The sequence below is a fragment of the Populus euphratica genome, unplaced genomic scaffold, assembly GCF_000495115.2.
Source record: "Populus euphratica unplaced genomic scaffold, PopEup_1.0 scaffold8.1, whole genome shotgun sequence".
NCBI lineage: Eukaryota > Viridiplantae > Streptophyta > Magnoliopsida > Malpighiales > Salicaceae > Populus > Populus euphratica.
Genome location: NW_011499855.1, coordinates 1,541,087 through 1,565,760, shown reverse-complemented (window position 1 = coordinate 1,565,760; position 24,674 = coordinate 1,541,087). Strand labels below are relative to the sequence as shown.

Below are 24,674 nucleotides of genomic sequence, written 5' to 3'. Positions count from 1 at the left end.
AAAAAATATATTAATAGGTTTTACTTAAAATATATTTCTCAAGCTTATTTCTTTATAATATAATATAATATATATAGTTATATTTTATAAAATAAATTATATATGAATATAAGATATAATAAAAAAATTCATCATTATACTTTTTAAATTTCATTCTTTTATTGTAAGTGATTAAATATTTATATTAAATATTATATATATATATATTAGATAAACTTTTTAAAAAATTAATTTATTAATAAATTATTTTTTAGTTTATTTTTCATAAAATAAATAAATACTAGAAAGTATTTTTCAGTTGATTTTTTATAACACCATTAAATATTAAAAAAATATTTTTTAAAATTTATTTTAAAAAAAAAACAATTTTTCTGAAAATAAACTGAGCCAAAGTAATACGGCGTCAAACCGCATCGCAATATTACCACATTAGCTAGGGCTCTCCCTCCTCGTCATTTAAACAGCTACTCTTTTTACCTCTCCCCCTCCACGCACCACCATGCAATCCACCTTCGTTTGCCGACGCGCCACCCCTCTAAAACCCAAAACCCCATTCCGCACCCGCCTCCCTCCCTCTTCTCTTCTCGTCAAAGCCCAGTCTGTTGCCGTAGAACCGTCACAGGCAACAAGCACAGCAGCACAAAAGCTAAACAAGTACAGTTCCCGCATTACCGAACCCAAATCTCAAGGTGGGTCTCAAGCGATCCTTCATGGGGTTGGTTTATCGGATGATGACATGTCTAAGCCTCAGATAGGTATCTCTTCAGTTTGGTATGAAGGGAATACTTGTAACATGCACTTGCTGAAGCTATCAGAGGCTGTTAAAATAGGGGTCGAGGAGGCAGGAATGGTTGGTTTCAGGTTCAATACAATTGGTGTCAGTGATGCTATTTCAATGGGGACTAGAGGGATGTGCTATAGCTTGCAAAGTAGAGACTTGATTGCTGATAGTATTGAGACTGTTATGAGTGCTCAATGGTACGATGGCAACATCTCCATTCCCGGCTGTGATAAAAATGTAAGCTTTTCTCTTTCTTTTTTCTAAAGAAGCAAAATTTGGACCTTTTGGTTTGTGGGTTTGAGTGAAATGTGTGATTTATGTGTATTTATTGAGGGTTTGATCATTGGCTATTGGTGTGGTTGATTATGCTGATTTTTTTTGTTTTTGAAAAACTTGAAATGGAATTAAGATCGCCAAAGTTGAACCCTGTTATGGCAATATGCCGGACTCGTCAATAACAGAATATTTTTTCAACATTTTAGTAATATCATTCTGTTTTCTTTTATTCCATCTTATTCTGTTTTCATTTCGGTACTCGATATTTCTGTAAATATCCAGCCCATAGTGTTGAAGCTAATACTATTTTTTTTCCTGGTACAAAAACAAAGCTAACTAATATATTCTTCCTTTTTTGTGGCTAAAAAAACATGTTCATCTTTGCTGTATTGGCTGTAAAGTTACTCGAAGCTGATATATTTTTTCACAATCAAAATAGCTCCTCGTATCCAAAAAGAATGGTAAGAAAAGGAACTGAACAACACACAAAAAAAGAAGAAAAAAGAATGACAATAATAGTGCAACTTTGTAGTGTCTAACTCGACCCTGTAAATTATGTTACCAACCATGAGAAGATAGAATAGTGCCATCATTTTGGATCATGTATGTCCGTTTTCTTCGCACAAGAGCCGATGTCCACCGTTCTTACTTCCATCTCCAACCATATACTTATTAAGTTTTTTCATTTTTTGTAGATGCCCGGTACAATCATGGCAATGGGGAGGCTGAATCGACCTAGCATCATGGTTTATGGTGGAACTATCAAGGTGTGAGTCTGAGACATCACCTTCTTTTTCCTAATTTCTTTCTTTCTTTTTTGTGGGCCACCAGAAAGTGCTGGTATACTTTGAAACCATTTAAGAATTATACTTTGAGCCAGGATTTTTTCAATGCTGCAAACCTCTTTTAAAAATCTTTGGATATGTATCTGTTCGATGATTTTTGCTGTCGAATTAAGTGATTGTACACCTTACCTTTTGCAGCCTGGTCATTTCAACGGTCATACTTATGATATAATATCTGCATTTCAGGTAAGCAAACAACTTCGCTTTTTTGATATTGTTACATCTGATATATTTTGTGACAGTTTTCAATGTTCATTTATCTAGTCTCTTTTTTATTTTGTCTTAATTGTGCTGGAAAAAAAGCCTGTGGCATGTTTGGCAAATAAGCTAATGATATCCTTTTCCCATTACATTAATAGAATGCTTTAGGCTTATGTCTGTTAAAAATTATGGTATTCAATGCTTCATAGTTGGGGAAGAAGTGTTTCAAATGAGAATGTAATCATGCTTGGAAGCATATGCTTCACGTATGAGATTGCGATGCTATCTGCAACCCTGCAATTGAATCATAACTTTGGATTGCTCAATTTTTATTTTTATTTTTATTTTTATTGTTTTGATAAAAAATTTCTTTTGAAGCAATGAGTATAACCAAATCATGAACATTTCATTTTAAAAATCAAAAATTAATTATTTTTTTCTTTCATATTTTTGTTGCCCTCTCCCTGTCTTTTGTTTTTTTTTTTCCTCCTACCAGGTTTATGGAGAGTATGTTAGTGGATCTATTAGTGATGATGAAAGAAAAAATGTAGTTCATAATTCATGCCCTGGAGCAGGGGCATGTGGTGGAATGTATACAGCTAACACAATGGCTTCTGCTATTGAAGCCTTGGGAATGTCTCTTCCCTACAGGTAGAAATGTTGCCCTGCAGTATCACTTGAATTGGTGTCTGTAAGCAATTTCTTTTCCTCTGATTTGTTTTTTCCTCACAGCTCTTCAATACCTGCTGAAAACCAATTGAAGTTGGATGAGTGCCGTTTAGCTGGAAAATATCTGCTAGAACTATTAAAGATGGACTTGAAACCACGAGACATTATCACTCGCAAGTCACTACGTAATGCAATGGTTATTGTCATGGCACTAGGTGGCTCTACTAATGCCGTGTTACACTTAATTGCAATTGCAAGGTTAGTAGCGTTCTCTCATATATCAACAATAATTGCATTTTATGGAGATGGCTCATGAGATATTGGCAGGTCTGTTGGGTTGGAGTTAACCCTCGATGATTTTCAGAAGGTCAGTGATGAGGTTCCATTCCTTGCAGATCTGAAACCTAGTGGCAAATATGTTATGGAGGATGTGCATAAGGTCTGAATTTTCTTGCATGACCATTTGAATTATTCTAAGATAATCAATGTAACACTGTGCCTCACGATATTTGTTGAACATGACATGTATGTAGAGTTTGCTGAACTTGATCTGCTTACTGTACTTTTCACTTTGTTTCCTTGTGCCCAAATGGTTTGGTAGATTGGGGGAACACCTGCTGTCCTTCGCTACCTTTTGGAGCATGGTTTTCTGGACGGTGACTGTTTGACTGGTACAAAGTTTGGATTATATTGAGATGTTTTGCATCTATTTAATTTTTTCTGGAGGTGGTTTTATATGCTATGATGTTAACATGACTTGTTTTCTCTTTAGTCACTGGGAAGACATTGGCTGAAAATGTTCAAAATTGTCCACCATTGTCGGAGGGGCAGGTAGGATGCTGTTTTCTTTGTTTCTATTCCTTCCTTTTCTGTTAAGAAAGCAGTGTTTCCGGACAAAATAATTAACTTAACAATCCATTGTCTTCTATCTTCCAGGAGATAATAAGATCATTGGAAAACCCAATTAAGCAAACAGGTCACCTCCAAATATTACGTGGAAATCTTGCACCAGAGGGTTCTGTAGCTAAAATTACTGGAAAAGAAGGGTTATATTTCTCTGGTAATGTTTCTATTATGTACTTTGTTATGATTTCTTGATGTCAGATGTACAACTGAACATTTTAGTCTTGGTTGAATCAACTGTAAACATTAATATAATCAAACATTCACTGTTCTCCAGGTCCTGCACTTGTATTTGAGGGAGAGGAATCTATGATTGCAGCTATCTCTGAGGATCCCATGAGTTTTAAGGTGATCATATTCTGGGCATGTTTATGCATTCTTTTCCCTTCAGGCCAGCTGGCATTGTGTTTTATAACTACAACATATTTTCATGCAAAAAGGTTTGATCCCCCAATAGAGATGCAGGTACTTTATAGGACTGATTGCATGTGTAGTCCATAATTCTGCATTTTTGTTTAGGGTATGTGTTGAACTGGAATTACCTTTGCATTTGATTTAGTAAAAATCAGTCACAAATAGAAAATTCATTTTTGTCAGGTAAAAACATGAATGTGTTCCCTTGCAGTTCCATAAATGAAACCCATCATAAAACAGCTTGAGGCTTTAGCAGGTAGCATCATGACTCTTCTTTCAAAGCTCTTTTTACATCAGTTGTTTATGATACGCAACATGACTGAAGAGAGCTTTGATTTTAACCAATGCTCTCAAATTTCTTTGTTGTTGCATGTTATTTTAGAAATTCTTTCACCCCAAAGTTGCACCTTCAAACCATGATAAGTTCCCAATTTTTTTCTAACTATATGACCTTGAGATTGTATTTGGTATGATGTTCCTATGTGGCATCATCTACGGTCTTGAAATGTTATCTCTGTCATAGCTTCATCCATGATTTTTGTTGGTATAGTGTTCATGGGCTTGTTTTCTTCTTCGTGTTGGGTCATGTATGGTGACATTTTCTACTGGAACTGCTTATCTGATATTTGGTTGCATGCATTGCATTGTAGGGAAAAGTAGTAGTTATTAGAGGAGAGGGACCAAAAGGAGGACCGGGCATGCCTGAAATGCTAACACCAACAAGTGCTATAATGGGAGCAGGGCTTGGAAAGGTACAGTTATATGAACCTTGGTTGTGCCTTGTAATTGCCAGTATTGGCTTGAATCATACGGCTTCAGGATTTTTCTGATTGTAAGATGATATATTAGTAAAGGAATATGCATGCTGATCTCGTGAAAGCCTGATTGGTCACTTGTTTGAGTGATCTTAGCGGACCAAACTTCCTTAGACTTGAGATACACATTTTCATTTGTCTTCTCTGTAAATAGGTTCTCCATAGCTAATTGATTTACTTTGCTGATAGTGTTAGCATTCTTGCCTTCAACGTGATGGTTTCATTTGGTTATTTCTGCTGAATTTGCAGGACTGTGCATTGTTGACTGATGGTAGATTTTCTGGAGGTTCACATGGATTTGTTGCTGGTCACATATGCCCTGAAGCACAGGTGCCTCCCCTTTTCTAATCCTTGAGCTACAATTTCTCTATCTTTTTTTTTTTGGAACACTTGTATTTTATTATTTCTGGTTATTTTACACGTTTGATCAAAATAAGAAAATTAGTGCTTTTCTGTAAGACATCTTTGTTCTTTTCTTTTTGCTTAGCCCTAGGAAATGTTTTATCAAATTATTAAGAGGTCTTTGAAAATCATTTCCAGGAAGGTGGTCCAATTGGTCTCATTAGAAATGGAGATGTCATTAATGTTGATATCAGGGAGAGGAGAATAGATGTTCAGTTAACGGATTCTGAATTGGAAGAACGACGGAAAAATTGGACTCCACCTCCATACAAGGCCACTCGAGGAGTTTTATACAAGGTAATGGTGGGTGTATCCAAGTGATATTTTTCTACATTTTGAATGTATTTACTGAGGATTCTCATTCATTCCAGTACATCAAGAACGTGCAATCTGCTTCAGAGGGATGTGTAACAGATGAATAGTGGGGAAGACATAATTCTGAAGACTATAGAGTGTGACAGAAGTCCAAGTATCTGCATGCCACACTGCTATATTGGGTGGCCTGTTGCGGCTCATTAGTATACCTATTCGGCCCGCTCACCCGCAATGCCCTTTCTTGATGCAAGGACATTGTATTAATGAAAATTCTTGCAGGGTAGTGAAATTTTCCTTCGTTTATGTCTTCCTTTCCCTTCTCTCTTTTCTAGTCTTCTTGTAATCTTTCCCTGGTACATTTCTGCAACTGATGCATTTAGAATTGTATGGATTTGGGGTTGAATAACAGCAGACTTTCTGTTAATAAAACATGAGCTCTTATTATGTCCTTGTGCATCTCGTAGAACACTCCATTGATGGTCCATCTGTTTCAGTGCAGTGCAGTGCATGCCATTATGCATATAAGGTATGGTTTGGTTTCTATCTTGAAATAGAAGATGGAGACCGATTGGGACAGAGGTATTTATCTTTCTGCCCTTTCTATTTTGAAATGACAGAATTTTATTTTAAAATTTTTTCAAAGATAATTTTAGTCTATATTTTTGTTTACATTCTTTCAATTAAATACATTTTTGTTTTTTTGTATTTATCTTTTATGTTCTGAAGCACTGATGAAAACAACTTAAATGCCAAAACTATATGAAAATTGGGATTTATTAATCATATATTATGCTGTTTTATACACCAGATTTATATATTTCATCCACGTGTTCTGTAATTCTGTAAAAATTTGTTTAATCATTCTCTGAGTTAATTAATTATTGTCTCCGTGCAACATTGTGAGACTGTTACCTTGTTAAAAAAACAGAAGAAAAAAAGAATAGGATTCAATTCCAAATGGTTTCATAGTTTTTTAACTATTTTATATTTCATATTAAGGGTTTTGCAGGTTAGAAAAATATTTCATCCAACATGTTACCACTTAACTATTTTAAAAATGTTTTACCTACTATACATTGAGTATTTTACTTTCTAACATTTTTATGATTTTCTTAATGGAGAAAAAAACAATATATTGTGTAATGCAGCTAAAAAAAACTAGTATCACTCTAAACGTTTTTTGTATATATAACTTTGATATCTATATTTATTATATATTTTAAATCTAGAACATGCATGGATGTTTATATAGATAATTTTTAATACCAGGTTATATCCTCCTATGAGGATTGAATTTGAGTTAGGTCAATTTGACCCGTGTGAGCCTATTGAAAACAAGTGGTGATTTTAAAATCCATTGTGACAATATGTACATTTTATTATTAAGTTTAGGTTATCTTATATCGGGAATCTTTTCTATTATATAATGAATTATTTATCAATAATATTTAAAAAATTAATTAGGGTATTCAAATTACCATAAAACTAGTTGATGGTCTTTTTTTATTATTATTTTTGTATACAATTCATTGAGATGTTCCACATAACACTTAAAAATATCTGTTTTTTTTAAATGGTTAAATAAAAAAATATATTTTAAAAGGTAATTTTATTAAACCTGATTAGGTTCATTTCTTGAATTATGAGTTGTGTAGGGTAATCCGATCCAATTTAATCAAAATTAATCTAAAATGGTATTATTTTAATTTTTTTATAAGAAAATGTTAAATTGATTTTGTTTTTAAATTTATTTTAAAAAAAATTAAACTAAATTTTAATAAGATAAAATAAATTAAAAATATACTTATTCTGTTAACTAAATCACATTATATTACCCCCCACTTAATCACATTAGATTAACTTCCACCAATTTTATTTCAAAACGCGGTCCAGTATATAATCCGAGCACACTGGCTGTAATAAAGTTCCAGCGACATAGCAACTAGCTAGTATAAATTATAATATATATATATATAAAGATACAAAGGGTGTTCAAGTTTAAAATACAAATGTCAAATACGAAGTGTGTTCATGTTTATTCTTGAGAGTTTTTTCAATATAAAAATCCCACGGACGAAAGGATGAAGAAGTGGCAGGCACAGGTGACGTCATAAGTGTTGTCAAAACCATCTTCAAAGGAGAGGTGGTGAGTCGAATAGTTGCCTTTATGATCCACCTACTTCAAGGGGGAACCAATACTGGCTAGACAAGTAGCCCAGAACCACAGCTAGGTATTTTAACTTATTGGACATTTTAACCCCCTTGACCTTATGCTATGTGCCAGAGGAATCTGGCCACATAGTAATTTCTCGAACAGTATCATTGCCATTGTATTTAAATTATATTTTAAAAAAAATAGTTTAAAATTAATTGTTTTAAAATTATTTTGATGTATTGATATAAAAATAAATTAAAAAAATTATTATTTTATTTTTTAAGAAAAATAATTTTAAAAAATAATATCCACCTACTATTTTATTAAAAGCGTCTTTGGTATTGCGGTAGCTGCTGTGGTTGTGGTTTGAAAAAAATTGTTTTATAAAAAATACATTTAGTTGAGATTGGTTTGAAAAAATAAGTGTTTAATTAAAAATATAGTTGAAATTGAAGTCGAAGAAAAAGTAGTTTTAATGTGTTTAGTTAAAAAAATAGTTTTCAAATTGAGGTTATAAAATAATTAATATATATATATATATATTAATGATTTTTAGTTTAAATATTGTAGATTTAACAACTGTTATTATATCATAAAATAAATAATATTAATATATTTTTTATTATTTCATTAAACTATGTGCAATGTCATTACATACGAAATTTATCTAACAAGGACTATATTTTCCATGATTTCTTAAGCGTGCAACAACAAAAACTGAATTTCTTAATTTATATAGTGTTATTAAATAATAAATATTGTGATATCTTTATTGTTGGAATTGTAATTAAATTTCACAAATGTTATGTCATTATGTGATATTTTTATAATTTATGTAGTGTTATTAAATAATATTAAATACTAGTTTTTTGAGTAAAACATAATTTTTTTAAAAAAATTATAATTTCATTACAGTATGAATAAATTTAATTTTTTTAAAAAATAAAAAAATATTATTAATAATTAACTACAATGGTTTTTTTTAAAAAAAACTAAACTTCTTCCATTAATTTTTTTTTTTAAAAATTAACATTCTCCAATTATATGGTTGGACAATAAAAATTAATAAGTCGAATAAAATGAAGTTTGTTTTCCTTACCAAATATTAAAATACATGGCTGCGAATGAATCTTACCCGCAGCCACGTTACCAAATATCATCTAAGTACTTTCATGATTTCAGATATCATCATGCCAGATCATGAGCGCAATTAAACTCTTTAACCATGCCCATCGCATCACTACATCATGCAAGTCAACGCGACCTATGGACATGTCCTTGCCCACCATGCAGGGGCTAATATCCAAGCACACCAGCAAAAATGGCAAATTCTCTTCTTGAAAATTAAATACAGACACCCCTATGCATGCCCATCTTTAGAACCCAGAAGACTGATCTCCTCCTTTACAAACACTGATTTAGATAACAGGAGATATCCCTGAATTCTTGTGGTTTTTGGGGGCAAAATTAACTAAAAAATCATTTATTTTTAATTAGTATTGTTGAGAAATAAATATCTTTTATATATTAATAATAAGATAATAAATATAACAAACCTCTTAAAAAATTTATATACTTCTATATAAATATAAGGAGATCATTGATTCTAATATAAATAATATATGTAATTATTATAAAGGTTGGATTTTTTAGTCTCATAAACTCATAAACTCAAAACATGAGATATAATCGAATCTAAAAATAGGCACATGATATTTTATCTAATCTATAATGCTTTAGGTTTAAATGATTGTTTGATATCTAGTACATTATCTTGAAATCAAATATTTTATATCTAATATTTTATTAGATTTATTTTTTTGGGTTCAATTGACAGCTAAGTTCAGGTCTATTAAATTTAATACCTTGTTAGATTTATATTTTATTAGGTTTATATAACAACTAAACTCAAATATATTAAATCTGATATCTCGACATGCTCATATTTTTTTAGGTTTGGTTGATAATTGAACCCAAATTTATTTGTTCTAACAAATCAATAATCTTTATATTGGGTTTAATTGATTATCAAAACCAAATATTTTAAGTGTTATATAATATCAAACCTATATTTTATTAAGTTTAACATTTTGTCATGCCTATATATTTTTAAGTTTGATAATATAATTAATTACAAAACCTAAGTATTTAAAAATTTGGTATATCACGAGACCCACCTAACTTTTTCAGGCTTCCCTTATCGTATGGCATTTATTATGGTAAATTGGTAATATTCAAGCAATTATTATAATATTGATCATGGTCCTTTCATGTTCTTTTATCAACCAAATAATTAAAATATATTTTAGAAGCTAACAGGCATCTAGTACATTAAATTTTAATTAAAATACTCTTAAATCTATTAAACTCGAATAAATCCATTAATAAATATGTGCACCTAATTTATTTTTCGTTAGGATCAACACTATAACATAGCACAATCTTTATGCTAGTCATCAAGAAGAGCCGCTTTTAGGAAAATTAAGATTTTTTTTTTTTTCATGTCAGCTGTTTCTCTTTGCATAACTGAGAGCATACAAAGTTTGTGCTACCCTTCTTCAAGATTGAAAATTAATTGTGTCGGATCACCGTTTATTTCATCAATAAAAGTAGTCGGTGGTTATCATTCTGCCATCACAGTGAAAGATCGTACAAACTCATTTAGAGATATTGGGGTATAAAATGATTTTTAAAAGCATTTTTTAAATAAAAATGTATTAAAATAATATTATTTTTTAATCTTAACATTGATATATCAAAATCATGAAAAGAAATCAATTTAATATTTTTTAAAATATTAAGTAATTAAAAAAAAGATTGGAATTCAAGACCAGACGCTCTTATGAAGGAGGAAACTTTTGATGGGCTATTTGTGGAGATTAACCAACAAAAAAACCTCCACGCTGCGTGGACGGTTTGATAGCCGTTAAACCTACCAAACTCTGCATATCACGTGCCTGCCGGCACTCAATCGAGTCATTCTAAACTTGTTTGGAAGGGCACCGGCGGAACACGTGCATAACCACCCAACAGCCAAGCCAAGCCACACCTAACCCCTTGCTCTCTCCTGCTCTTATATATACGTCGCATCCTCTTGAAATTCAAGTGGCATATCCCAGCTAACTAACTCTCCAAAAAGGCAGCTGCAACATTGCCATAACTTCACCACCGATATCTATCTCTCCGAGTTAATTTCCCTGTTCTTTCCGGCCTGGGAAAAAAATGGTGACCGTCAATGAGGTTCGGAAGGGGCAACGGGCAGAGGGTCCTGCCACGATCATGGCCATTGGAACATCAACGCCTCCGAACTGTGTTGATCAAAGCACTTACCCTGACTACTACTTTCGCATCACAAACAGTGAGCATAAGGCGGAACTTAAAGAAAAATTCAAGCGCATGTGTAAGACTTGCTTCTGATTAATTCATTTCCATGGTATTTCATGCTCATTCATGTGTTCGTTTGAAGATTTTCCTTTCATAAATTTCAAGATATTCCCTGATACGCAAGAACGTATATATTTTCTTGCTTCTAGCTACTAGATTTCGTCTCATCTCTGTTTGTATATGAGCCGGGTTCTTTTATATATATATATATGGTATTTCATGCTCATTCATGTGTTCGTTTGAAGATTTTCCTTTCATAAATTTCAAGATATTCGCTGATACGCAAGAACGTATATATTTTCTCGCTTCTAGCTACTAGAATTCGTCTCATCTCTGTTTGTATATGAGCCAGGTTCTTCTATATATATATATAGTAGCTGAATATCATAGAATTTACTATCTAGAGTCTTATAAATTAATGCTCTAACCTTTAATAAGAAAAAATCCCAATTGACTAATAGGTAAAGGAGCTTGTCATTTATAACGTATTATCAAATTTTATACCATAAAGTGTTTAAATTAACCTGTTAAAAATAATCCGTATCGTATTCTTAAGGGAACATTTCAAACTTCTATATTTGGTTCAAAAGATAAAATACCTTGCCTATTTAATTAACTAATTTAAAGTTACTGATCATCATTGGTTTATCCATGGATTTTTGGAAATGAAGTTATATAGGAGCTAAGGATCCTTAAAGATGGCCAAGACAGTGTACATGTTGTTTTTTTACCCCGTATTTATTTTTTATTTTAAATTAATTTTTTTGTGTTTTAAAATTATTTTGATGTAAAAAAAAATTTAAAATAAAAAATATATTTTAAAATAAAAAACATAAACTAACTAATATTTTATATGGATACCAAAGAGAACAAGATTTTTGGCATTGTTTTAACTTTTACACTGATTATTGTCCGTTGATGTTCCACCCTTTAATTTAAATAATCCCCCCTTTAATTTAAATAAAATAAAATACCATTAAATAATCGATGTTCCAATTATGTGCATTGAAGTATGCACCGATTGATCAATTTTGATTTTGCAAATATTTCAGGCGAGAAGTCCATGATCAAGAAGCGATACATGTACTTGACCGAGGACATCTTGAAGGAAAATCCTAATGTGTGCGCCTATATGGCACCTTCATTGGATGCCAGGCAAGATATGGTGGTGGTGGAGGTACCAAAGTTAGGCAAAGAAGCAGCTACCAAGGCCATCAAGGAATGGGGACAGTCCAAGTCCAAAATAACTCATCTAGTGTTTTGCACGACCAGTGGTGTGGACATGCCCGGTGCTGACTATCAACTCACAAAGCTTTTGGGCCTCCGTCCATCAGTCAAACGTTTCATGATGTATCAACAAGGTTGTTTCGCTGGTGGCACGGTGCTCCGCCTCGCTAAGGACCACGCCGAGAACAACAAAGGTGCTCGTGTGCTGGTTGTGTGCTCTGAAATTACAGCCGTGACATTTCGGGGCCCTAGCGATACCCATCTTGATAGCCTTGTTGGTCAAGCCTTGTTCGGCGATGGCGCTGCTGCTCTCATAATAGGCTCTGACCCAGTGGTAGGAGTCGAGAAGCCTTTATTTGAGCTAGTCTCTGCAGCCCAAACTATTCTACCCGACAGCGACGGGGCTATAGATGGACATCTCCGTGAAGTCGGGCTTACATTTCACCTCCTCAAGGATGTTCCCGGGCTTATTTCAAAGAACGTTGAGAAGAGCCTAACGGAGGCGTTCAAGCCTCTGGGCATCTCGGACTGGAACTCCCTTTTCTGGATAGCGCACCCTGGTGGACCAGCAATTCTAGACCAGGTGGAGGCTAAGCTGGGGCTGAAACCCGAGAAACTGCGAGCCACTAGACACGTGCTGAGCGAGTATGGAAACATGTCGAGTGCATGTGTGTTGTTTATTCTGGATGAGATGAGAAAGAAATCTGCTGAGGATGGGCTTCAATCTACTGGAGAAGGGCTGGAATGGGGTGTGCTTTTTGGGTTTGGACCTGGGCTCACTGTTGAGACTGTGGTGCTCCACAGTGTGGCTACTAGAGTGTAGAAGCTGCGTCTGTTGCTTTACATAGCCAGCCCCCACTTCCACGGGCTCTCTCTCTCTTTTTTTTTCAATTTACTCTTGTTTCTTTTAATTGTGCTCTCTTCCTCCACAGAATATGTCTCCTTTGAGAGCACTAGGGTAAGCCTCGAGCTGGTTGTGTTTCGATTTGAGTACGTTTGTAATAAACAGTGGCCCTAAACTCTATGAGTAGTTAATTAATTACGGTGGAGAATACTGTGTTCCAAGAAAAAAAAATGATAGCAGATAAAATTAAAGTTCTCCTCAATAAAATTCATAACAACTAATCAGGTATTGTCAATTTATAGTTCTCGTTGCATGACTCTTCCACCACGTTGAATAGTGTACTTGTTTTTTTCTTAAAGGAAAGGGCAGGGCTTGGCATGGCAAGTAAAGGTGAGCCTAGGCTTTTCTTTTCTTTTTTTTGTGCCAGAAAATCATCGCAATCCTCTCAGCGCATTGCCTAGCTTCTTTTTATATTATTCTTTATTTTTTTAATTAGTCAAATCTATATATCCCAGCTTGTAATATTCAGGAAATTCCTGTTTATCAGGATTTATTATACCATAGGTTGATATAGAATTAGTAAAAGTCTTGTTGATGAAGATTTAAAATACTATAATGACAAAGCTGTCATTACCATAAAAAGTTGTAAATACTAAATAAACGGGTAGGGTTAGATGCATTTAACATTAAAATGATGATATATATATAATTTTTGATGGAGCATAATGGGGTTGCAGGCTCAAGATTGATCACAATTAACATTAGGATTGTCATGCCTTATCACGTGGAATTTTATAGACCACAGGGGTAAAGTTGTGTCTTAGGCTATGAACACCTAGTAGTGAGATTATCGTACCATGATGTTAGAGCCACACCCGTGTACTGGATGTGCAGACTCGATAAGGGTGTGCAAATCACGCGCCTGGGTTTACAGACCTATGCACTAGGTGCAAACCATCATGTCTGGGATCTACACACCCACTCCCCTGAGTCTGGATTCATTGGTAATGCATTAACGTCTGGACGTAAAACTAATGCCTTAAAAATTACGATTTTTTTTCGACAGTAATAATAATATTTTTAAAAAATTTATTAATAATAACAACAACAACACCAATAACTATTATTATTATTTTTTATTTTGATAATAAATTTTTTTAATCTTATTAATTATTGTACTAGTAATATTAATTATAATAAAAATAATAATATTTTAAATACAAATAATAAATTGATTATTTTGATAATAATTTTTTTCAAATTTATTAATTATTTTACTAGTAATAATAATAATAATAATAATTTGAATACAAATAATAAGTTATAAATTTGAAAAAATTATTATTACTACTATAATTAATATTATTTTTTTGTATTAAAAATATTATTTTTTATTATAATTAATATTAGTAGTAAAATAATTAAAAAATTTAAAAAATTATTATCAATGTTGAAAAAAACTATAAATTTGATTTAAAATATAAAATTAAAATTTTTTATTTTTATTGTTATTGTTATGGTCTATAAATTTTTTAAAAAACTATTATTATTACTATGAAAGAAAAACTATAATTTTTTAAAAAGATTAAAAAATATTTGAATTTAAATAAATAAATTAAATATTATTATTTATATTATAAATAGTATTACGAGGTCTAGTATTGTAGTAAGATTTAACGTTCTTAAATCTCAAGCTTTTTCAATACTTTTTACGAAGATAAAAAAGTTGATATGCGGTGGAGTGAACGCCACCTAACTAGTATTGAATAAAAGCATGTAGCTTGCACGAGAAGAGTCTTACCAATCCTTGTCCCCCGGCTGCACCTCCCTCGAACGTAACATCATAATTGCTTTATCTTCTCCTACTTCTTTTTCCAAGCTAAAAAGTCACCCCTTTATTACTAACACAAGAAGACTTCGACTATTGTACGTAGATTACAAGAAACCTGAATGTGTGGTGAACTCACTGTCCACCCACGGACAACATTGTTTTCAATTTTTGTTTTGATCCTTTAATTTTTCTTTTACTATTGCATGTTGCTAAAAATAAAATTTAAATTGAAGAAACACATTTCTCAATGTTGGGTCAGTAGAGACCCTTGCTTCAGATAAATGAAGCATGCAAAAAATAAAAAATAGATCTTTTTGTAGGACATTGGTATTGCTTTCTTAACTAGTATATGAAGAAATTCGGACCCGCGCCCTTGTACTCGGATACAAATTAGACAAAACTAGGATAGGCGGGCAGGGTTTTATACCTTTTCAAGAAGAAATATGATTTTTGTAGAACCCTATTAGTAGACAATATTATATTCTTTTTTCCGTGGTGTGGAAATGACAAGTCACCAAAACTAAAATCACTAGAGGATTAGCTATTGAAAGGCTATTTGAAAATATTTTTTATATTAAAATAATATTTTTTATATTTTTAAAATTATTGTTACACCAATGTATTAAAATAATATAAAAATATCAAAAAAATATTATTTTCAAATAAAAATATTCAAAAAATTTTAAATTCTTTTAAAATATTTTTAAAAGATACAAATAAACAGAACCCGAGCCTATTGACTTAGAATCAGGTTTTGTCCTCCCGTTCTAGAAAAAGCCAAACTTGTCTATTTCTAATTTACAGCTTTAACTGAAATAATCTCTCTCCTCAGGTTTATCGAAAAAGCATTTCATTATTTAAAAAAATTACTTTGAATTTTTTTTAATTATTAAAAAATTATTACTTGACATGGTTAAAAATTGATTTGAGCCATGGCTACCGTGGTACCCATCAGAACCCTTTTTACCGCGTTAACTATCCTCAGGGGTAAAGCAAAACAAAATAAGTTTCCCTTCGCTGACGACAACGAAGAGTGCAGTACAGGCAGTAAAAATAAACAGAGAGATGAAAATGAGAGACGAGAAGAGAATTTGAAGTAAAATTCGACAATGACACTTCCTGCAGTAAAGCACTGCTGCTTTTGTCGTCATGACCCCATTGGTTGGTGGTGGGTTCGGGTTCTCTCCGAACTCTGAAAGGACACCCCACCACTCCATTCTATACTGTATTTCTACTCATCCATTTTTTAAATCTAAAACCTGAGGATCAAGTCGTTGGCTACAATTTCCAAATCCTTATATATATTTTTTTATAATATAAATATTATAATTAAATTATATGTACCTCAATTAATTTTATAAATTTTAAAATTAATAATTATATAAATATTTAATAATTTTAAAATTTAAATTAATAAATTTTAAAATATAAATTTATAATCTAATAAGTTAAATTAAAATCTTATAACTTTCATGCCCCATGTTATTGTTATTGGCAACAGCAATTGACATGACAGGACCTGGGGCTAAAATTCTTGCTTTCGAGCTATTGGGGTATTTGATATTTTCTATCAACCACAAATGACTTGTCAGTCTGTATTTTTTTTAAAAAGGAGCGGATGATCAAGGCACATGGGCCTACCTTAACCCATGCCATTAGGCTTTTTTAAAACAGGCTCACAGCTCTATTTTTATTGGTGATTTTTTTAAAAAAAATTTAAGACTTTATCTTTTAATATTAAATTTTTATTAAATTAATTGTAAATTAATTATTATATTTTTTAATTATATAATAAAATAAAAAATTTAATCTAATCTAATAAAATTTTAAAAATCTAAATCACTAATTTAACAAATTAATTAGGATAAAATTTGCATGTTTCTTTGTTTTGTTAGACCTATCTGGTCAACAAGATTACATTAGAATAATTATTATATAATTTAATTTAAAATTTAAGTTAAATAAAAAATAAAATTAAAAATTTTTAAATATAAATAATTGTATCAAGTTGAATAATTTATTTTTTTTAAAAAAACATCATCAATATATAAAATTCTAATCGAAACCGCAACGAAATAACCTCGTTGTTGCTGGATTTTGTAAACTAGAATCTGTATCAGCATGACAGCACAGCACGTTGAATGATATTGACAGGATTAAGTCTGGAACGATAACCGAACAAGTTTTAAGATGATGACCCTTCGGAGTACACTAGCAATTGAAAAACGTTTCGATAAAAAATAGAGTTTCCTTCCGAAAATATTCGTTTCGAGACATGAAGCGCTTTACATATAAAATATCAAACAAACTCTCTAAACCTGTTGTCGAGAAATAAAGGACCAACTGCAGAGCATGCCCACCGTTACTAGGAAGTGAAAAGGCAAAGAAGGTGGAAGTAACTTCTCTATGCAGGCCGAGAAACGATCAGGGATGGCATCCTTTGATTGCATGCTTCCCTCGAAGGATCTCAGAGAAGAATTCTTTTAAAATTTATTGATGGAGACAGGACATCAATTTAAATCCAATTTAAATGAATGGTTTTTTTTAGTAATTACCTTATTATTTAATGAGTAATAATTGCATGCCTAATATTACCAGTGTTAAAAGAAATGAAAGAAAATAAAAGTATCGGCATTACGAGAAAATAACCCCTTTATGTGGGGCAAGAAAGGACATCCTAAAGCTTCCATGCCTCCAGATGAAGGATCTCAGAAGAGACATTCTTTCATAAATATATTAATGGAGATAGGGTTATCTATGGATATCAACTTGATAGATATTTTTTTCCTTGTATAGTTACAAACTCAAACTAAGACTTACACACATATATAAATAACTTTTCATTTTTGTTAATCTAGTCAGAAGCTTGATTTGATATAGTTGATTTAGGCCCTACCGATGATTCAGCCAACCATGGCTTGACCTGATAAAAACATAACCATTAATTTGTTTCATTTGTTTCATTTGTTCATTTTTTATTTTTTTAAACAATATTGTTTTGATTTTTTTAAATTAAAAAATTAGAATAAACTAGAATCTACCATCCCAACTAGTGACCTATGATTTAGATAGTGTTGTGGATCAACTCTCAATTAAATTTTAAAATTATAATTTTTATTAAGAATCAGATATTGAAATCTTTTTTAGTATTTAAAGTTCATGTGAGCAATGAAGCTTTTTTTTTAATATATTTGTTTTTGAATTAAATCCTTATATATTTTAATAGTTAATTGAATTATTCTTGAATTTATCAAGTCAATTCAATCATTAAAAAAAATTATCTTATAGTTTAATTTTAAACTCGAGTTAATTAAAAGGTTAAATTGTGAGGTTTTTTCCATTGTTTTTTTATTAATTTAATTCTTGTTTATTTTACCAGTTGAATAAGTTATTTTGGATAAGTTAAATTAATAAAATCATATTAGATAAACTCTTAAAATATTTAAGTTTAAAATTATGTTAAAAAAAATTGAATTAAGAGGTTTTTTCTATCAAGTTTATTATTTTTATCTCAGTTTTATTTTTAATTTTTTTATTGATTAGTTAGTTTAATTAGACTAACTAATTTTAATGAGTCATGCCAAAAAAAAACTTCCACACGTTTTAATTCTAAACTCACTTTATACAATGAATTAAATTAAGAGGTTTTAAGATTTTTAATAATACTAAATGATTCCCCATGCCTTAAATTTTTTTTATTATATTAAAAAAATAATATGACATGCAGTGATAGCATGTAAATTAGTAATAAACTAAAGCACATATTTTTAATTATTTTGTGATATAAATCCATTACAATCGCATATATTAACTAACAGAACATTTATTTTTGTTGTCATCGCGACGGACCATTCAAGTCCTCGGCAGACTGGTTAGAAGAGGCATTTATGCAACACGTGAACATCTCAGCTAACCCCCCTCTCTTATTTTGATCTCAGCTAACCTCTCACTCTTTTATGCTATATATACAGACCACATTCTCTTCGAATTTCCCACTCATCCCAATCTACCTCTCTCAACAGCCAGTCCATTGCAACATCTACACCACCCAGGGCACTGTTACGGTGCTCAGCCCTCAACCCCCTTCGATTTGATTTCTTGGTTTTCTCCCCCAGAAAAAAGAAATATGGTGACCGTTGATGAAATTCGGAAGTCGCAACGGGCGGAGGGGCCTGCCACCATCATGGCCATAGGAACATCAACCCCTCCAAACTGTGTTGATCAAAGCACGTATCCTGACTATTATTTTCGCATCACAAACAGTGAGCATAAGGCGGAGCTTAAAGAAAAATTCAAGCGAATGTGTAAGACTTTTAGATATATATTAATTACATTTCTATTACACATATATTGTCTTGGTAGATATCTATCAAACTTAATTATGTCATGCCATGCATTTCAGGTGAGAAATCCATGATCAAGAAGCGGTACATGTACTTGACTGAGGAGATCTTAAAAGAAAATCCTAGTGTGTGTGCATACATGGCACCTTCATTGGATGCTAGACAGGACATGGTGGTGGTGGAGGTACCAAAGTTAGGCAAAGAAGCAGCTACCAAGGCCATCAAGGAATGGGGTCAGCCCAAGTCCAAAATAACCCATCTAGTGTTTTGCACCACCAGTGGTGTGGACATGCCCGGGGCTGACTACCAGCTCACTAAGCTTCTGGGCCTCCGCTCATCGGTCAAACGTTTTATGATGTATCAACAAGGTTGTTTCGCTGGTGGCACGGTGCTCCGCCTCGCTAAGGACCTCGCCGAGAACAACAAAGGTGCTCGTGTGCTGGTTGTGTGCTCTGAAATTACAGCCGTGACATTTCGGGGCCCTAGCGATACCCATCTTGATAGCCTTGTTGGTCAAGCATTGTTCGGCGATGGCGCTGCTGCTCTCATAATAGGCTCTGACCCAGTGGTAGGAGTCGAGAAGCCTTTATTTGAGCTAGTCTCTGCAGCCCAAACTATTCTACCCGACAGCGATGGGGCTATAGATGGACATCTCCGTGAAGTCGGGCTTACATTTCACCTCCTCAAGGATGTTCCCGGGCTTATTTCAAAGAACGTTGAGAAGAGCCTAACGGAGGCGTTCAAGCCTCTGGGCATCTCGGACTGGAACTCCCTTTTCTGGATAGCGCACCCCGGTGGACCAGCAATTCTAGACCAGGTGGAGGCTAAGCTGGGGCTGAAACCCGAGAAACTGCGAGCCACTAGACACGTGCTGAGCGAGTATGGAAATATGTCGAGTGCATGTGTGTTGTTTATTCTGGATGAGATGAGAAAGAAATCTGCTGAGGATGGGCTTCAATCTACTGGAGAAGGGCTGGAATGGGGTGTGCTTTTTGGGTTTGGACCTGGGCTCACTGTTGAGACTGTGGTGCTCCACAGTGTGGCTCCAACAATCTAGATGATGCTTCTGTTGATTTTCATGGCAACCTGCACTAGAACTTCTATTGGCTTCTTTTTTTTAAAAAAAAAAAAAACAAAATGCTCTCGCTTCTTTTAATTATGCCCTATTACTCTACAGAGTGTCTCTCTCTTGAGAGCACCAATTAGCAGTGTCGAAAAGAGTCGAGGTGGTTGTGTTTGGATTTACGTAATTTGCTGAACTGTAATCGTAAACACTGTTATAAAAAATTATTTTTAAAAAATATCTACTTGACAACATAAAATAACATAATGATTGTGTGGTATTATATAATATTTTATGGAGATGTATACTCTGGGTGGTTGGTACCTGAAATGACTTATATATACTTTAATTAATTTTAAAAAAATTTAAATTAATAATTTTTTAAATCTTTAATAATTTTTAAATTTATAAAATTTAAACCGATAATTTTTAAAAAATGAATTTTAAATCTAATCAATGAAGGTATATTATTCAAAATTAAACACATTCTCTTATTTCATGTAAAGATTCAAAATTAAATACATTCTCTTATTTCATGCAAAGACAGGATGGATAAACAATCTTTACGTAACCTGCCTCGTTTTTAGGTGAAAAAGGAGCGGAACTCTATGTACGCCTAATAATTTCTTTTTTAGAAAATTCTACATAATATCATGGTAAAACAAAAAAGTCTTGCATGTTTTTGCACACATGTGCATTGGTTATTCATTCATATGAAAATTGTGTCGGGATGTCTTTCAAAAATATATTTAATAAAAAATATTAAATTAATATTTTTTTTAGAATTATTAATATATTTTATGTGTTAATATTAAAAATAAAAAATATTTTTAAATAGCAAAAGCTACCATTTTCTTAAACAAATACTTAATAGATTTTTTTTTTTGGTGACTCGTGAGTGAAAAAAATCATTGAATAATTTAATGTAAAATTTATTACCTCAATTAAAAACACATTATTATACAACTCAACAGAACCCAAAATTAATCTAAGAAATTTAGAACCTAATGACCTCTACTAGTTCATAATTACCAGTAAAATCAACTAAAATATTAACCCAGCAAGCCTCATTCAATACATCAAAACATGGTCCGAACCTGTAATGCTAGTAGTTGTATAGTCCAAACCCGGCTTAGTTTGATCTCAAACGTCCAGTTTAGATGTTTGAATCTTATCAGTTCATTTTCCAACTATGTAGCCAGACTTTAGTTTCATTTTCCATGTCTCCGTTCCCATTCTCTCTTTAGTTTCAATCTCTCACCATAGAAACACCATCAAACCTCTATTGATCCCATCATTCTTACTGTATAGTTCCAACAAAAAATAACTGAATTAAAGCTTTAACATATTTTAGTTAAAAGGAAATATATATATATCAATGAAGAGCAAGATCATCAAGAAAATTTTTAAACATAATAAAATATCAGAATCCCCTGCTAATAATGCACCAGGAAAGCTAAAATAATGACCGATTCTATCATTTACATTTGGTCATTTGCTCCTCCAAAAGAATATTCATTATTAAAATCAGAATTACTTGCTGAAAAATTATTGACTATAAGATCTTATAAACATAACAAAAAAAAGAAAAGAAAAAATGTTGACCAAAAAAAAAAACAGTCTGATAATATTTCTTTTCCCCTTCTTTGTTCCCGTTGAACACAGCAAGACGATGAAGGAAGTACAAATATAAAACAATAAACAATGAAAAAGCTATAGAGTATAATAGTTGTGATATGTTTTTTTTACTTCAAATTAATTTTTTTATATTTTTATATTATTTTGATACACTAATATTAAAAATAATTTTAAAAAAATAAAAAATATTATTATAATATATTTTTTTAGTGAAAAATACTTTCAAAAATAATAAAACAATAAACACTTATTTTAATATACTAAGTGGGAAAAAATTTAATTGATAATTTTTTAATATTATTATTAAACCTAAAAATACAGTCACTTTCAAAAAAATATCATCAACATATCTCTTATTTATTTTAATAAACACAAGATTTTTAATTGAAATCATTTTTTTTATTAAAAATAAATGATCATTAAAGAAAGTCTTAAAAAAATATTAAATTAGTATGTTAATGTTTTATATGTGATTGAAAATAAAATAAAAATTATATTTTAAAAATTTATTTAAAAATTTTAACAATAAAAAACAATTTGAATCAAATTTTAATGAATAATTTATTATTAGTATTATTATTTTCATATCGGTTACGTAATAATTAAAAATAAATTATTAAAATTCAAATAAAAAATTATACATACCAAAATTAAATAGTGCTTAAAAAACCCATGACAATTGACAGCTAACTAACTGAGCCATGACTCGAATTCATATAAATAGTGCTTAAAAAATCCTAATTATTTTAGTGTAGTGGTGTAATCTGGTAGATACGCTGCAAGGGAGAAAATGATGGGAGAGAGGGAGTTGAAAAGGAGAAGAAAACAAGGAACGGTTGGTGGGAGATGAGAAGTTCTGCCAAGTGGCAACTATAATTGGCTCGGAAGATTGCATTAGAAACGACGTCTTTTTGGATGTTTCGGAAATGAGATGTCGTTTCATTATTTATGGACTCACTTGATAAATTCATGGATGATTCAATAACTTATATATTTTTTCCGGATAAATCTCCGGATCATAATTATTAAAAGTATCATGATATTTGTATATTTGTATATTCTAGGATCTCGAACTTTGCATAACAAACTTGGAAAACTCTCCCAGCCCTTGATGTGCTGAGGATGGGCTTCAATCTACAAGAGAAGGGCTGGAATGGGGTGTGCTTTTTGGGTTTGGGCCTGGGCTCTCTGTTGAGACTGTGGTGGTCCACAGTGTGGCTCCAACAATCTAGATGCTGCTTCTGTGATTTCCAAGGGATCCACTTCAACCTCTGGCTTTATTTTTCTTTTCTTTTCGTTTGGGTTTTCTCTCTTTTGAGGGCATTTTAAGTGGGCGAGGGATCCAGGCAATGGTGTTTGGCTTTACCTTCGTAATAATTTTTATTCGAAAAGCTCTATCAACAGTTTATGTTATGAGAAATACTCTATTCCGCTGGTGACGTAAATTAAAAGTTATAGTTTGTATCATTTTGGGAGATGAAACAGGTCGATTGATAATCACATCTTTTGAAAATCATATTATTATTATTTTATTGATGTATAAATTTATTAAATAAAAAAACCAAAGATACTTTTATTTTCACTCATTTTACAATTATACAAGATTGTCATCGGGTCAACATAAAACCAAATTGTTTTAATAATTTTTTAAAATAAAATAATATATGTTTAGATAAAAAATTAAAAAATAAAATATTTTAAGTTATATAATTAAGTTAATTCGAGTTTGATCAAGTTAATCAGGTCATGTGTGAATTTACTAAATTATTTTAATTTTATCAAATCAATATCTAAATTGGTTTGAAATAAAGAAAACTTGAACGTAAATTATGTTCTAGAGGTAAGAAGAATTTAAAAACCATGCATGAGGAGATTAGCAATTGCTTTGTTTATGTTCGTAAAGAGTCACTAAAAGAACCCTCATAAAGGTCATTTTTGTTACTTTTGTAAGTTGTAATAATTCTAAGGGGATCGTCCTAGTCATGCTCGCTTTCGTTACCTTGAATTCCTATTAAATCTCTATTTATAAATATATAGCAATTTGTTTTTCAAATTGAGGGGAATAGTTGACACCCCAAAATCAAAGGTGGCCTCGCTAGTAGCCCTCGAGAAAACTGACAGAGATCGGAAGCGATGAGCGGAACTTCCTCGGGAAAAATCTGCCCTTAAAACCTGGCCATGCATTGTCAAAGGTTGTCCGGTTGTATTTTTTATCAAACACTAGCACATTAACCTACAATACTTCACTGTTTATATAATTAATAAATCAAATTAATTTATATTTTAATCGTTTGAATACTAGCTAGAATAATTAGCGCGCGTAGCTAATCAAGAGGTCACATGTTTGGGAGCTGAAGATGACAATAAGGAACCCGACTTATCATCTGTATTTTTTTAAAAAAAAAAATAAAGTGTTAATAAAAGAATAAAGAAAGAAAGGCTTTGAGCACAAGCCTGGCCTACGGGCTAAATGTTATGCCTGATAATTTTAAGTTTTTTTTTATCACCCCAAAAACAATTTTATCAAATTCACATGCTTTTTAATTTAGATATGATTCTATTATAAAC

The 24,674-nt window shown here is 31.8% G+C and overlaps 3 protein-coding genes and 1 long non-coding RNA gene across 7 annotated transcripts; 3 read left to right on the top strand and 1 right to left on the bottom strand.

Moving 5' to 3' along the window:
- The first annotated feature begins 403 nt into the window (after positions 1-403).
- LOC105122970 (dihydroxy-acid dehydratase, chloroplastic-like) lies at positions 404-6,069 on the top strand. Its single transcript, XM_011022380.1, has 14 exons — positions 404-1,018; positions 1,753-1,824; positions 2,041-2,088; positions 2,600-2,754; positions 2,836-3,030; positions 3,100-3,211; positions 3,374-3,443; positions 3,545-3,603; positions 3,709-3,832; positions 3,953-4,023; positions 4,740-4,841; positions 5,154-5,234; positions 5,445-5,603; positions 5,678-6,069. Exons 1-14 carry the CDS (start codon positions 500-502, stop codon positions 5,726-5,728), a joined length of 1,818 nt encoding a protein of 605 aa, XP_011020682.1. The 5' UTR covers positions 404-499; the 3' UTR covers positions 5,729-6,069.
- A 4,796-nt stretch (positions 6,070-10,865) lies between these two features.
- LOC105122966 (chalcone synthase 1-like) lies at positions 10,866-23,533 on the top strand. 4 transcript variants are annotated; one of them, XM_011022378.1, is made up of 3 exons: positions 10,866-11,176; positions 12,213-13,136; positions 23,265-23,533. In XM_011022378.1, exons 1-3 carry the CDS (start codon positions 10,999-11,001, stop codon positions 23,336-23,338), a joined length of 1,176 nt encoding a protein of 391 aa, XP_011020680.1. In that variant the 5' UTR covers positions 10,866-10,998; the 3' UTR covers positions 23,339-23,533. The 4 variants fall into 4 exon arrangements, with proteins under 4 accessions (XP_011020680.1, XP_011020679.1, XP_011020678.1 ...); XM_011022377.1 differs by lacking the exon at positions 23,265-23,533 and adding an exon at positions 13,287-13,449 and having other exon boundaries at positions 12,213-13,220; XM_011022376.1 differs by lacking the exon at positions 23,265-23,533 and adding an exon at positions 13,291-13,449 and having other exon boundaries at positions 12,213-13,224.
- LOC105122968 (uncharacterized) lies at positions 13,064-20,481 on the bottom strand. The gene is made up of 2 exons (XR_841778.1): positions 20,410-20,481; positions 13,064-13,157 (listed from the first exon to the last, which is right to left on the bottom strand). It is a non-coding gene; the product is annotated as an uncharacterized LOC105122968 (long non-coding RNA).
- Positions 19,046-20,722, top strand: LOC105122969 (chalcone synthase 1). The gene is made up of 2 exons (XM_011022379.1): positions 19,046-19,366; positions 19,465-20,722. Exons 1-2 carry the CDS (start codon positions 19,189-19,191, stop codon positions 20,460-20,462), a joined length of 1,176 nt encoding a protein of 391 aa, XP_011020681.1. The 5' UTR covers positions 19,046-19,188; the 3' UTR covers positions 20,463-20,722.
- Positions 23,534-24,674: the final 1,141 nt, after the last annotated feature.